The sequence below is a fragment of the Alligator sinensis genome, unplaced genomic scaffold (genome assembly GCF_000455745.1).
Source record: "Alligator sinensis unplaced genomic scaffold, ASM45574v1 scaffold832_1, whole genome shotgun sequence".
Lineage (NCBI taxonomy): Eukaryota > Metazoa > Chordata > Crocodylia > Alligatoridae > Alligator > Alligator sinensis.
Genome location: NW_005842057.1, coordinates 1,355,797 through 1,370,796, shown reverse-complemented (window position 1 = coordinate 1,370,796; position 15,000 = coordinate 1,355,797). Strand labels below are relative to the sequence as shown.

The window sequence follows — 15,000 nt, the reverse complement described above, 5'->3', positions numbered from 1 at the left end:
AGAGATCATACTAACTGGCCAGGGCAGAAGCAGTACCCTATACCCTAAGGCAGACAAATATATACCCTAGAAGCAGTAACATATACCCTAGATTCTCTTTCTTGCCCTTGCAACTGCTGGTCAACTGGCTGCTGAGAAAGGATAGAGGATGTAGAGGGCTCAGGACAAATCTACATGTTGGAGAGTAAGAGAAAGTTTATGGTAGGAAATGCAAAGTTTGTAATCAACCCATTATATCATATCAAAGCAACAAAGAAGAAAAGAGATTCATTGTTTATTTTATTCAAGTGTTTATGGTGTCCCTGAATCCACTGGGTTTTTTTCTTTGTGGTGAACATATCTTATAATATTACAGGAAGAGTCACAGAGAGTCTTGCAGCACAGGAAAGGAATGGTTTCCTAAATATAAGGTTAGGAAAGACCCGAAGAAAAAAGATGAGAAGCAGAAATAAAGTGTACATGTGAACAAAAGAGCACACATTTCTGAGACTAGCTATATTTCATGGCCTTTAGCTATTAGGGAAACCACTTGTCTTTTAAACAATTATTTGACTAACTACGGCTCCATCCCATATATCCCATATATCTGGAAGACTTCATAAGAAAGCTGATGATGCTAAAGAAAAGAAGAGTCGAGGCCACAGAATAGAGTGAAGAGACAGTTGAAGAAATGGGATATATAATACCTTGTGTGTACACACTTTGCAATAATTTTCAAATACATCCAATTTACACTGGATCTCACAGTGAGTTTGAGTCCTATAACATATATCCTAATACAAAATAGATTTTTTCATGTTAAAATTTTATATAATTATAATAGAGACATGTCCTTAAAGCTTGTTCTACCTTCTAATTTATCTCAACCTATTAACTGAATTCATCTGTATAAAACTAACTCGTAGTTTTCAGAATATTGAAAACATTTCTTCAGCAAGCTTATACAGGTTGGCAGCTAAAATTTTGCTTTTCTATTTTAGGGCTTGTGTAGCTATGACCTTTTGAATATGAGAAATCTCTTAAAAATATCAATGCAGTGTTAGCTATGTTAGCTAAAATACATTGCAAACCCTTCATTACAAGAGAAAGAGAAGTTAAAAACTGCTAATAAAATTAATTCCAAAAAAAAACTTGGCAGGTTGGAGCTAATACTTTTTATAGCTTATGAATAGACAGAGTATGGGTTTGCAGGTGCATGGAAAAATAGTCAGTTTGAATTTTAGGGCCTGACTATGTTGCTGCTGTGCCAAGTTCAAGACCACCACTGAGAAGCACATGCCTCCCACATACTTTTCCTCAGCATGCCAGCAGTGGAAATTAGGCAGCATAGCTGGCTTTGCGTCACCGTGAACACATGGCCCTGAGCTTTACTCCTTGGCTGTCTCAGGCTTGGTTTTAGTTCAATGTCTAAGCTCATTATATTGCCTAATTTCTGTGCTTTGGCATTCACTGAACAGGGGGGAAGGGAGCTACTAGCAGCAGTCTCAGGCTCACCTTGGAGCCAGGTAGACATGGCCATAGAGTCTTAGTATTCTCATCAGTAAATACCGATAGCCCCAACCCTTTCTTAAATATCTATAAGAACCAATTAATACTATCCAATGCCTTTCTCTTCTATCATGTACATGTTAGTATCCTATTCTTATATGTTCCCTACATCTTAATATCCAGATGACCTGTGATAGCTGTGAAGTAAGCCAGAGATTAATCACTTGGACACATGGGTCCATGGCAAATATTCCTCTCTGAGAACAAACTTCCCTACTCCTTGCATTTCATGGGCAATGAGAGCTATTAAAAAGAAGCTCAGACCACAGGCTGTGAAAAGGGTCTGACAAGCTGTAGGTTGGCCAAGTATCTTTCCAAATTGTTTGCATGTCTATCAAACAACTGTGAACCATTTTCATTCCATCCAGGAAGAGCGCACACCAACTGCTGAAGCTTCCTTAGCCTGACGAAGGGTTTTTGAACCCGAAAGCTTGCTTAATAACTATTCTCCAACCGTTTGGGTTGGTCTAATAAAAGATATCAAATTCACCCAAGGAACCTTGTCTGCCTGTGAACCATTGAAACACTTAACACATAATGAAGCAGTATAAGATTGCTCATAGACCCAAGAGCAAGCATTGGAAACAGTGAAGAAAACCCAGTAGTGTAACTGAGGGACGATGACTGGGACAGCACCACTAGGCACTGCTATTGGGGTGGGAGGGCATGTAAAAATAGCCTCTGCCACAGCCAGCAACTGGTTGCATCACCCCCAGCAGCACAGCAGCCAGTATTTCCCTGTATGCTGCTGCTGCCCAGGGCACAGAGCTGCCCTGTTACCCCTCTGAGAAAATCACAAAAACAAAACAAAGCACCAGTCCCAAAGTAGTAAAACCATCCCAAACAGGTAGGGGTCCACTGCAATCCCTCAGAAGGACTGAGTCAGGAGTAGAAAACCTGACTCTAGGCCAGAAACCCAGAGCATTTTGCTAGCAAAACCTTGCAGACACAGAAAAGGAATATGCTCAGCCAGAAAAAGTAGCTACTGGAGCAGTTTGAGTAGAATAATTCCATCAGCTCACCTTTGGGCTGATCACACGTGGTTAAAAAGATTTGTGCAAAAACAGCTACAGAGTGAATGCGAGCCATTACAGCACATTCCTACAGCTGTAGTGCTACGACAGGAAAATAAGGAAGGTCACTACTGGTGACAAATGTACTGAGCAGGTTTTACCTTCCAGAGTTTAACATACCTGGTTCCATGGAACATGTGGTAGTCTAACCTCAGGCTACAGTAAATGATCTTCTCTGCTGGAAGATACCAGGAAATCCAACAGGGAACTGAAAAGGATGAAAGACTACAGGCAGCAAAGCAATTCATATTGCCAGACTGGCCAGGTCACAGAAATGCCAAAAGGGTCTTGGTTACCTCCCTCCTACCAGATGAGGACAGGGGTGAGAACTGGTCAGATTTGGAAGGGGAGAAGGCAAACTGGAGAGACAATCTGCAATCATCATTCCTTTTCCCTACCACATGATCCAGATCCATGCCCAGATAGTCCCATGTCACTTGTGACAAAAGGAAATGCCTGTGCTACTAATGAGGCAAGGGAGTAGGCCCCTAGAAAAGCCCTTAGGATAGTACTGATGCTGCCTGCTTTCTCTCCTCTAGTTAATAACAAACCCTTTGCTACGAGCCTTTTGTGGCATAGACATTTCAAAGTTGGAGGTCTTTCTGAGCCAAACAGTTTTATTGGTTTAGCATAGTAGCCACTTGTCCCCAGGGAACGCCTGTGCCACACATGCTTCGGTGCACAGCAAGTTACCCCAGGTGGGGCTGGGCAAGCTGCGGCCGCTACTGGGCTAGCCTCATCAGCCTTTCCTGGGGGCCTCCTGGAGCTGCAGCAGCAGCCATTCTGCTGTGTGGAGCCTGGCAGGCAGCCAGAGCATGGCCCCATGTGGCCCCATTCTGCTTTTGAACAGCGCACACTGCCTGTGCGTGTGCTGCTCCAGTTTTTTTTCTGTGGGCTTTTTTAACCCCTTGATATTCAGGGGTCAAAAACCCCCATGGGGAAAAAAAGCAGAGGAGCTAACACATGGGCAGCATGCCCTTGCAGTGTGGAAAACATCTAATTGTGCAGTATGTGGCATCACAGACATTTTTGCAGTGCCACATACTGCGCGGCCACACTTGTCTGGATGCGGCCATGTTGCCCAAGGTACCAAACCTCCTCCGACTTTGTAGAGAATTAAATTGTTTCTCCTGACTGCCAGCTATGTTATATAAGTTCCCCTATTCTTCCTCTCTCATCAGTCCTGCCTTGAACCTTGCCTGTGGGCTGTGATATGTTGATGTGGAAGCTAAGAAATGTCACTATGGACTGAAAAACATGAGATGAACTCCTACTCTGGACCTATGCCAAAAGTTACCTCTGTATTCAGGCTTGGAAATCAAAGCCAGCCAGATGTTAGCTACTCATATCATTCCCTTGGGTGTCACTGGCTACAGAAACTGGCATACCTTAACTGGCCCTCAGTCACCCAGAACTAGAGACTTTAAGCAGTGATAATTTTGGAATTGAGGAAAGTGGGCAAAAGAACTACATCTGTTTTTGGGTTTTGTTTTTTTTTATTCTATGACATACTGAAATCATGATTGATGAGAGATAATTCATTCAATTCTTAAAGCAGAAGATAGCATACAGGGTTTTATACTTAGAAAATGGAAGCTACTACCATACCAAAGAGAATATGATGTAGAGTAGGTCTATATTACTTTGGCAACACACTTGCGAGCACTGCTGCAAAGCATAGCCCTCCCCCTGAGTTTATGGTCCACGCATCACACCCTAAACCCAGAAAAGCAGCAGTGATGTCACCCTAAGGGAACACCCTCTCCCGCCCACTGCTGCTCTCATGATGCTTATCCCAGGGCATTCATAAGTAGATGACTCCAGCCACCATTAAGAGAAAGAGTGCTGCTAGATTAGCAGGCACAGAACATATTGTAAACATAAAGTAAAACTATACATGTATTAGTATTAGCAGATTCAACAGAAAGTAACTTTAGATTCGCATGTGAAGATTCAACACATTTATACAACTCCCAGCTCTGAAGATCTCTCTCTTGTATGCTTAAGAGCAACAGTGGGGGGGCACACTCCCTCATTTCCAGGTCTGGTACATGTGAGATGGTGTGGGTGGGCAGGGATGTGCTCTCCAGCAGAACTTACACTCTAGTTGTAAAAAAAAAATGCTTTCAGAACTCAGGATGAAAAGAGAGAAGGAAATGTACTCCTTTTTTCTTCCCTTTCTCTTTCCCAGTCCTCCCTTCCATCTTTTCCCCTCTTGATTTGGGGGGTGTGTGTGTGTGTGTATGTGCATGCATGTGATAAAAATCCATGTGCTGGGAATAGTCAGTCAGTGTGTTGTTTTGGGAGGGCATGGGGGTCAGAGCAGCATGCAGAAAGGGGACGGACGGGTCAGTACGGCTCGCAAGGAGAACGTAGGAGTAGGAGTGGTATTATTCAGAGTGCCATGTGGGGGTTAGGGTAGTACTCAGGGAAGGGCAGGTAGGTACTGCTGGATCCAATGTTGCCAAGACCTGGTGGCAACAGGATTTGGTGGCACTGGGCAACAGAGATGGCTGTAGGGGGCTTAAATCCCCTTCCCAGCTGCTGCCAGCACTGACTTCTCCTCACACAGCAACATCTCCCAAAGGGCTACAGGGATTTGCACCAATGACACAAATTGTACTAACTTCTCCTTTACATATAATTAGTGACTTAAACAACATATTTGTATTCTCTTCTTGATAATAATAGGGGAAAGGCTTGAATAAGTTCTTGAAGCTTTGAAACTTTCTAGAAGAGCACATTAGGGAGATACCAGCAGATTTTGTGAATTTTATAACATTTTAAAACCTTTTGTGTCTGGCTCTTGTAGTTCTTGGTTAAAGCTTCATTCCTAAAACAAATCAGGCTACTGTAAAATTTATTGGCTATCTGCTTCTAACTTTAGATTTAATTTACTCTTGTGATGTTCATTCCAAAGAATTCTATACATATACATAATTGTCACAGTGAAATACATGGTCTCATACAGCCCCAATAACAGGGTCAGTGCTATCTCTCTGCCTGGAAGTATAGGCAACATTTACAAGTATGTCACACCTCTATGCTAATATTTAATCAGTTCATGACTGCCTAATTTTATTATTAAAATACAGGTTTTAGGTCTGAGGTAGTAGCAAGGAGCCAGCTCTTATGTGAGTAACCTTTCATAGACGAGCCTACAAACTTCACTTCATAAATCTACTGGATACAAAAATCATGGACTAAATACAGACATTGGATTTATGGCACATTATAACGTGCCTGCCATCTGATAACCTCAGATGCATATTGGCTTCTATTCTACCCAGGAGAGCATACAATTCACCAGCAGACTAGACTCTCTCTAAGCCTGAAGAAGGGTGTTTGTGAGCTCACAAAGAAGCATTTTTCTAACTATTTAGTTGATCTAATAAAAGCTATCACATCTACCCAAAGAACCTTGTCTGCCTATGAATAATATGAGAAACTTATTGTTAAACTAGATATTTGAGATAGTGGCAGATTAGTCTGTCTTGTAGAGAACCCACAGTTTGAATGGAATATCTAGCAATATTGAGTTCTCTTCTGAGCACACGAAGTACAGTGGCTACTCACCAGTCTGAGCAGATGAAGTCTCTGTAACTCAGAAAAATGAGGTGATAGGGGTTTTGAATGGGTAAATGAATATGGACCCTGTTGGGTTCAGCTGCTAGACTACTAATCTATCAGATGTTGTACTGAAATAAAAGCAAAGTTACCCTTCTATAGCAAAGTCATGGTTATACAGCAAAGGGGAGAGCTTTTAGCCCAGTATTTTACTGAAATAAAAAGGTTTCACTTTCAAGCTATAGTTGCTATCATACTGATTGTTAGATCAGTTTAGTTGTTTTGATATTACTTCATTTGTGTGACTAAGTAACCGCAGGTAGAACCCTTAGCAATCTGTATTGGCTTCAGTAGTCTAACCTTAAAAGTAAATGTTGTTGAAGAAAAAAAATGCTTTCTATTCTAGTGGCCATCTAAAATGTTAAACTAGAAAAGGAATATTAAGCAAATATGAATGGAAAAATAAACTGTTGAGACTTGATCCAAGAGAAAATATCCGCAGTTTGGCAACCTGCTCAAACCTTAGGAAACCACGGCTCCTTGATCTACAGCCAGCCTCTGTACTTAGGAGAAGAGTTGGCCTACCACGGGAAGTGAAAATAAAGAACTCTGTGAAAAAGAATTTCCCACAGGTAAAAGCCCTCAAAGAGGTGAGCTTTTGGTTTTTCCGCACACCAATTTCTCTTAGCATCACCACAGAAAGGAATTGTGTATTAACAGCTCAATCATAGAGCAAATCTCTTACTCTGGAAACAACCAGTGTATTATTTATAGCACAGTGGGTACGTCTACATGAGACACTATTGCACAGTGGTTACTGCTAATTTATTTAATACTTGTATAAGCAAGTACTAAATACTCAGTAATAAGAGTTACTGTACAGTAGCATTTTGACACTACCACACAGTAGTCTAATACTACTGTACAGTGCGGTCTCAGCATGGTTTTTGCCATGCAACACTACTGCACAGTATATCCTGCTGGGCATGTCTACACCAGCACAGTCAGCGGCTGGTGTAGACATGCCCAGTAGCACCTAGAGGCCTCCCCCAAGAATGGGGCCATTATGAGACACACACAGAAACAGCATAAGACACAGACCTGCACTGAGGACCGTGCAGACAAGGCAGGAAAATATAATATGATTGCTTCTATCTTTTAGATGGGAAATGGATGCAGTCAGATTCAATGACTTCATAGTTTCATAGTTTCATAGTTTTAGGGTCGAAAGGGACCTAATAGATCTTCTAGCCCGACCCCCCGCCAGGGCGGGAGAACAACAAAAGAACCCTAAACAAAAAACGGGACTCAAATGAGTCCAGCCAGGTAGGTATCCAGCCTCTTCTTAGAGATCCCCAGGGTAGGGGCCAGCACCACCTCCCTTGGAAGTTGGTTCCAGCTCCTAGCCGCCCTAACTGTGAAGTAGTTTTTTCGGATGTCCAATCTGTACCTCCTCTCCATCAGCTTGTGCCCATTACTCCTTGTTATGCCAGCGGGGGCTAGGGGAAACAGCGTCTCCCCCAAACCCTTCTGGTTCCTCCTAGTGACTTGCCCAAGATCACACAAAATATCTGGGACAGAACAGATCTGTTGTAAAAACTTAACCATTAGGTTTTCTGTTGTATTGTATATTGTACTCTGAACAAATAAATAAACTCTTATAAAAATGTAATTTATAGTAAAACACTGAAAACCATTAAAATGTGAAAATTATTCAAAATACACTTTTAAGTACTCTTAGTATTTAGCTGAAGAGCTTTTCAATACAGAAATATTTCTGTTAAAAGTAAAAATTGATAAAATCTTGGGAGCCAAAATAGTTCATACCTTAAAATAAGATAGACAGTATGACATACCCTAAGAGTTGTCCAGCTGGACTGTGTGTAAACTCCTTTCAGCTTCCCTCATAGTCATGCGGCAAGGAGGTATGTTTAACCCAGTTTTGCAAATCTGGATTTGAGTTAAATACCAGTGAAGACACTGTAGCTTAAGTTTAAAGTCAGGTTAGTGGCTAGAATTCCACCAGTTACTGTGACAGTTGGGGCCTAATAAATATTTTTTCTAACCTAACCAGGATATAACCAGGATGTGGATTTATTCTGTGCCTATTGGAGCCAAAGGTAAAGTCGACTGAGGTCAACAGTGCAGTATTGAATACTGCCATAACAGCCAAGACTTGCCATTTGCCTTATAAAAAGAATACAAAACACAGGGTGTGAATGTACTGAAGTGCAAAATGGACCCAAAGACAGAACAGTCCAGATTTTAATCTATATTCTTCATGACTGAAATCTTAACAAAGCAGAATGAAAATAAAATTAATTGAACTTGTTTTTATTAGTGCAGGAAATAAAATCTATAAAATACAGTACTAGTGAGAGAGAGAACCAGCAAGTGGCAGTATTTGACAGAGGTAAGCAGAAACTTTAAAAAAGAAATACATTGTAAAACTGCAGGGTGAGCATTTTTACAAAAACTCAGAAAAAAATACTTCTGTTTTGTAGCATAGAATCTCAGTAGCTTCAAGCCAGATCTTCAACTGAAAAAAAAAAGAAAGCAACACAATTCTCATGTGCTTTTCAACACAACGCATTTCTCATGGGCTTTTATATGCAGGGTCAACACAGTGACTCTGAAAACTTTATAAAAACTCTTTCATGAAAATTAGCTAAGACTTGCAAAGAGGAGAGGGAAAGCATATGTTTTAAAACCTTTGGAACTTTTATTTCACTAAAGAGTTGGGAGGGTGGTGTGTTTTAATTTTGCTTAGAAAACCATAGAATATGCAGTATTCTAACAATCACTATTAAGATCGTTCTACAGTTTTATTACTGTATAGATTTTATAAAAGAAAACAAGATGCCTAAATGAATGTTTTGCCGATATATGAGAGAACCTTTATTCTTAAATTGTGATAGGGATAGCAAAGGCCAAGAAATGGGGCCACACACATACAGATACAGAGTAAGACCCAGATCTGCTTTGAGGACCTTATAGACAAGGCAAACAAATATAATATTTATAACAAATACTTTGAAATTTATTTCCAAATATGCCTTTCTTAAATTATATGTATATACTACCTACCAAAAAGAAACCTAGAGACACCCATACAGGCAAATAAATCTTAATAGTAAAATAAATAGATCTCATTCCACTTCTGAAATTATGGATTTATTTAATATTTCTTCACTATGACCATCAACACTAGAGGGGAACCTCTGGCCTTGATCTTGTTTCTTACTAAAGGCTTGAATCTTTTTAGGTAGTTTTCTGAAGACATATTATTTAGGCTTGTTCTGTTTCTTATAAAGGAATAAAACTGTGACAAAAGAATGCTCAGGTAACAAAACCAAACTCTTAGCAGTTAGGACCCAGCAGAATTACTATTGGCCAAGCAACCCCAAAGTACATCAGATCTGTACTGTATAGTTAAAGCACCATGGTGAAGTATACCCTGCCCATTTACTCCTGCCCTGTATGCTTCAGCTTTCTGAAATGAGAGGACGTAGCCACCAGAGTAGGTCCTTGAACATTACCAAGACAAAGGTTCTCCACCAACCCTTCCCAGGCCAGCTGAACATCCCTCACACTATCTATGTAGATGGGGAGGCTCTGGAGTATGAAGAGTACTTTCCGTATCTCGGCAGCCACCTCTCTCAACGGGCTACCATCAATGAAGAAGTCCAGCACTGTGTCATCTGTGCTAGTGTCGCCTTCTTCAAGCCGCAACAATGTGCCTTCGAGAATAGAGACCTTTGGAAATTGACGAAGGTCCTGGTTTACAAACCTGTCATAATGACCACCCTCCTCTACTGTAGTGAAACCTGAACCATCTACAAACACCATATTGAGACCCTTGAGAGCTTTCACCAGTGGCTGAATCCTGGGGATCAAATGGGAGGACTGTCGGACCAGCGTGAGTGTCCTCCATGAAAGTACGTCCACCAGCATCGAAGCCTTGCTCTTGAGAAATCAACTTCGATGGATGGGCCACTGCGTCCAGATGTCCAAGAACCTCCTCCTCACCAGATTCTCTTCTTCCAGGTCTCCATTGGCCAATGCTCAAAGGACGGCCAAAGGAAATGGTACAAAGACACGCTCAAGGTTGCCCTCAAGCATGGAGGCATTGACACTAATAGCTGGGAAGAGCAAGCTGCTGACCGTTCGGCATGGCACCACCTGGTCCACCAAGGCGCGTGCCACTTCAAGGCCCAACAATTCGATACTGAGGTGGAACAGCGGCAGTGGAGGTCGGAGAAGGAGACCAACCCAGGGCTGTGAATCCCATTCCCCCACGCAACAAAATGCTTTCATTGCTGACGAATGTCTGCATCCAGAATTGCGCTCCTCAGTCAGCTGAGGACCCATCAAGCCTGCGGGACATCATCCTCAACTTCGAGGGACCATCAGCGAGACTTACCACATGCCAGTAATGCCAGGTACAGATAGCCTAAGCATGAATCTGAGCGTGGATCTCAGACACTCTGAAGCTGCTCCATTTTTGGACACTGGCATACATGGAACAGGAGTGAGTGGGGGGCATGCTTCATGGTGGATGTCCTTGGCACAGCAGAGAGGCAGTTTAGATTCTCAATAATTTCCTGCCCCTTTGTGAATATGCATACTCTTGCTTACTTAATGATCGTATACATTTTTTGTGCTTCATTTAGGGCGCAGGATGGCTATCCTCAGAAGATAAAATCCCTCCTGCTCTTGCAGGACAGTTTTGAATAAATTGTCTAGGAAGATGTTTGTCCTAGTAAGTAGCTTGGAATAGAATTTATTTCTTTTTTAACATAGTTTTAGAGCATTTTCTTAACACAAATTCTCCCTCTACTGCTCGGTGTCTCCAGAGAGATTCTAAGTCTTCCTCTACTTCTGAAGAGATCTTTTAATCAGCTTATATGTCCTTTCTTTCATTCTCTGGCAGACTCATATTTTAAAATAAAACCAGATATTTGATGCACTGTCTGTTATTTTCACCTTGTAATCTTGCAACATACCACATTTACCCAAATCCAAAATGATTTTGAACTTAATATGAGCCACCCTGGCTCAGGGCAGGTGGTTGCTCAGCTCCAGCTTCGGCCCCAGACCAAAGCCAGAGCTGCTTCCTGTTCTGGGCCAGTATTTGAATCTAATATGAGACTGCTTTTCATCCTAGGTTGACTGTGGGGGGGAGGGAAGTGGACCTCATCTTGAATTCAAATAAACATAGTAATTTCCTTTTAAATTAATCCTGTCATACTGAATAAACTATATTAGCTGGAAGTTAACATATGATCACAGGAAAATACTGTAAATACTTGTAAGTTGTTGTCATCAGGTTTCAGAGTTAACACAACCTTGGGATTAATGTGCTGTGATACTTCTACCCTCGCACAAATTCAGGGAAAAGGAACTGCATAGGTTTACAATTAGAATAATATGTTCTGAATACTTAAAGGCTTCAGTTTTTTAATAAAAAAGATAAAGCATTACATTCTTCTTCAATCACTGAAGAGCTTTAATATCCTTCTTACCCCAAATAAATAAATATTGGGGTATGGAGAAAAAAAACAGTAAAAAATCCTCAGCAAATTACAAGACTCCTTATGTTGGTTTCTAACCTTAAATTATGACCCAAAGTGAAGATTAGTTGGGAAAAGCAACAGAAAAAAAACCCCCCAAGTTATATAATGCTGATGATGTAATTTATCTTATTGATTTATTTTTTCTAAATTATTCAGCACTGGCACCAAGACACAGTTTTTGACCCCAAAATGTAGCCCAGGACATATAATTGGTATGCTTAGAAAGCAGGAACTGACTACTGTCTCAGTAGCTGTCTCTGTAAATGTCAGATTGATTTGCATTATACTGGAATAAGAAGCATTAATATTCTATCCAATGTATAGTGCTGTGCTAATTGCATGTCACCTCACACTCACTAATAATCCATAGGGCATGAAGAAAGCCTACACTAAATGAATCATGAGACATTAATATTGCATTCCTAAGAAACACAGAGGTTAAGTGTAACTGAAAGTAAATGGAAAGCATGCTGCATTAAGGTTAAATTATCCAATTAGATTGAACATATCCATAAAACTCTGAATCTTAGTGTCAGAGTTGCTGTTGCACTGACATCTCCTCTGTGTACAGCAACAGTATATTGAAAAGACTTTTCTACACTTGGCATGTCTTTCTGAGGTTATAAATAACCTCCATCGTGTACTTTCTTTTGGAAACTGAAATAATATTTCACAAATAATTTAATAAAAGAAACCAGTGTCATTTTCCTAAATGCTACCATTAATAATTTTTTTATTGATACATGGACATGTATGTGTGTTCTAATCTATTCTCAGGTGGCTAAATTGTCATAGCTCCATTGATTTCAGTGGAACCACACAATTTGCACTAGGTGAGGACTTAACTCTAGATTTTTATAGGACAGAGATGTGTTTGTTAAAGGGAAACGTGTTCTCAGAGGAAAACCCTATTCATATATCTTAACATTTGTATTATGTTGTTCCTCACAGTTAAAATGTATAATAGATTCTATCTATCCAGGTATTAAAATAAACCCAGATCCTTAAAGATATTTAGGGTGTGGACACACATAACATGATTACTATGCAATAGTTTATGCTGTATTTTATTCCCTATTAAATTTACTCCATGGCTGGTATGTCTACACAAGAAGCTTTACTGTGCGATAGACTAATCTAATGCACAGTAAAGTATCATCATCTACATGTGTGCATTGATTACTGTGCATTAAATTAATTTAATATGCTATTTGCTAGTTGTTTCACCTTTACAGGGTGAAGGAGAGGCCTGGAGAGATCCTAGTGTCCCAAAGTCTAGAGCTGTCCCCCTTGTGGGTCTGAGAAGTGGAGTGGAATACTGTATTCTATCACATAACGCATACCCCAAATAAGACATACACTTGTTTTTGGGAAAGCAGAATGAAGAAAAAAAGATTTTTCCAGAGTTATGGTTGCATAGAGAAGGGACAGAGCCCACTCTTCGGCTCATTCCTCCTCCTTTAATGAAAGCTGAAACCCTAGCTGCTCCTGGTCTCCATGAGCAGATCTGGTCTCCATGAGCAGATCTATGATTTTGAAAAGATTTTGAAAAGATTGAAAATTGAATTTTGAAAAATTTTGATTTTCAAAATAATTTGTGAAACTGAGATAGGAGGAGATACCAGGGGTAGCTAGCATACAGCAAAATTGCCAGAAGAAAGTTTTTTTTGATTAGTAGAATATTAAGACCCTTAAAAAGGAAATAATATGATTAACATCTGTGGAGTGAAGAATAAGCCATTAAGTCAACAGCCTCCCTCAGCTGTCTGAACAGAAATGCCACAGAAGTGCTGCACTGTGGAAGCAGGAATCAAAGCAGGGTGCTTCTATTGCAGGCAGAAAATCAACTTCCCTGCCTAAGATATGTACCCCAGTTCTGGGGGGCTGATTTTTTGGGCAAAGGTGCATATGGTATATGAATAAATATGGTACCTATGAATTTGAGAGCAGACACACTAACGTATTTACCTAAATCCAAGAAGACCTTGAACGTAAGAACCTCACAATAATTAGATTCTATATATAGAACATTTACAAATTTGTTATAATTTTCTATGTATATAATCTAATTATTGGAGGGTCATCTTCAATTTTTCCCTCCCCCCAACCGCTGCAACAGGTAAAGCAGTAGCAGGGGTGGGGACCAATGGTAGGGGTGTAGGCAATGGGGAGGGTGGTGAGTGAAGCAGGTGTTAGAGGGTATAAGCCGCTTGTCCCCCTGCCACCTGTCCCCCCGTTGCCTCTGCCTCCACCACAGCCTTGTGCTTCCCACCTCCCCTGCAGCCTCTGTCTCCTTGCCACCCCCCTCCTTCTGCTTACCTTTGCTCCATGCTGGCAGGTTCTGTTCCTGCTCCAACCTGGGGAACAGAGCACAGTCCCAGCCCAGCTTGGCAGAAGTGATGACAGTGTAGCTCAGGGCCCAGCCAGAGCTGCTGCTGCTACTGGGACAGGCCGGGGCCATGCTCTCTGCCCCAGGCTGGAACATGGGCAGAGCCTGCAGGTGCCAGAGCAGGGGTAAGTGGAAGAGATTTGTGGGGAGGAGCAGGCAGGGGGGCAGACACTGCAGCAGGGGTATAGTGGGTGTTTGATGCTGCATGGGGGTAGAGGTGGCAGGGAGGAAGATGGGGAGAAGATAGGGGAGGACAGCTGGAGGGCAGAAGTGGTATGGGGTAGGAACTAGGGGAGCTCTGGGCTGAACTTTGGGTCAGGGCTGGAGCTGCACCACCTGTCTGCTCCCCTGCTGCCTCATAGTCAATTCCAAGAAAGGGAATGTTAAATAGGGGGATTATTCTTGTCTTGGATTTGACTAACTACGGTATATTACAGCAATCGTATACTGAAATGCTAATTCCCAGGAGAAATCATACAGTAATCTCAAGAGCTCAACAGAAGCAGGGAGTCTAAGAAAGAGTTCATTAATATGTGCTCCAACCATAATTTTTTTAGGATTCTACTGAAAGAGGCCAATCTTACCTCTGCTTCAATCCTGGATTAGGAATGCATGTGTGTTTGAAAACAATGCTCTCCAGACAGCTGAAGCACGCCTTTAACTTCCCTGACTGGCCTGAGGAAACGGAGGGCTTCAGCACAGTGAATGTGGGGAGGCGCAAAACATTTTTATGGCCTGATCGGAGCAGGTATCTCTGAGGTTCAGACCTGACCTGGGGTAGCTGTTGCTTGGAGAGGGATGCTGTGTTGCCTGGCTGTGTGCACATACCTCTGGGTGGAGGGTGGTT

The 15,000-nt window shown here is 41.5% G+C and overlaps 1 protein-coding gene across 1 annotated transcript in view; it reads left to right on the top strand.

The window, feature by feature from the left end:
* Positions 1-10,514: 10,514 nt before the first annotated feature.
* The window catches only part of PXDN (peroxidasin), a 149,975-nt gene continuing 145,489 nt past the window's right edge, over positions 10,515-15,000 (top strand). Inside the window, exon 1 of the mRNA XM_006022973.3 lies at positions 10,515-10,630. Within this exon, the coding sequence (XP_006023035.1) occupies positions 10,515-10,630 (116 nt within the window). The remainder of the gene's footprint in view (positions 10,631-15,000) is intronic.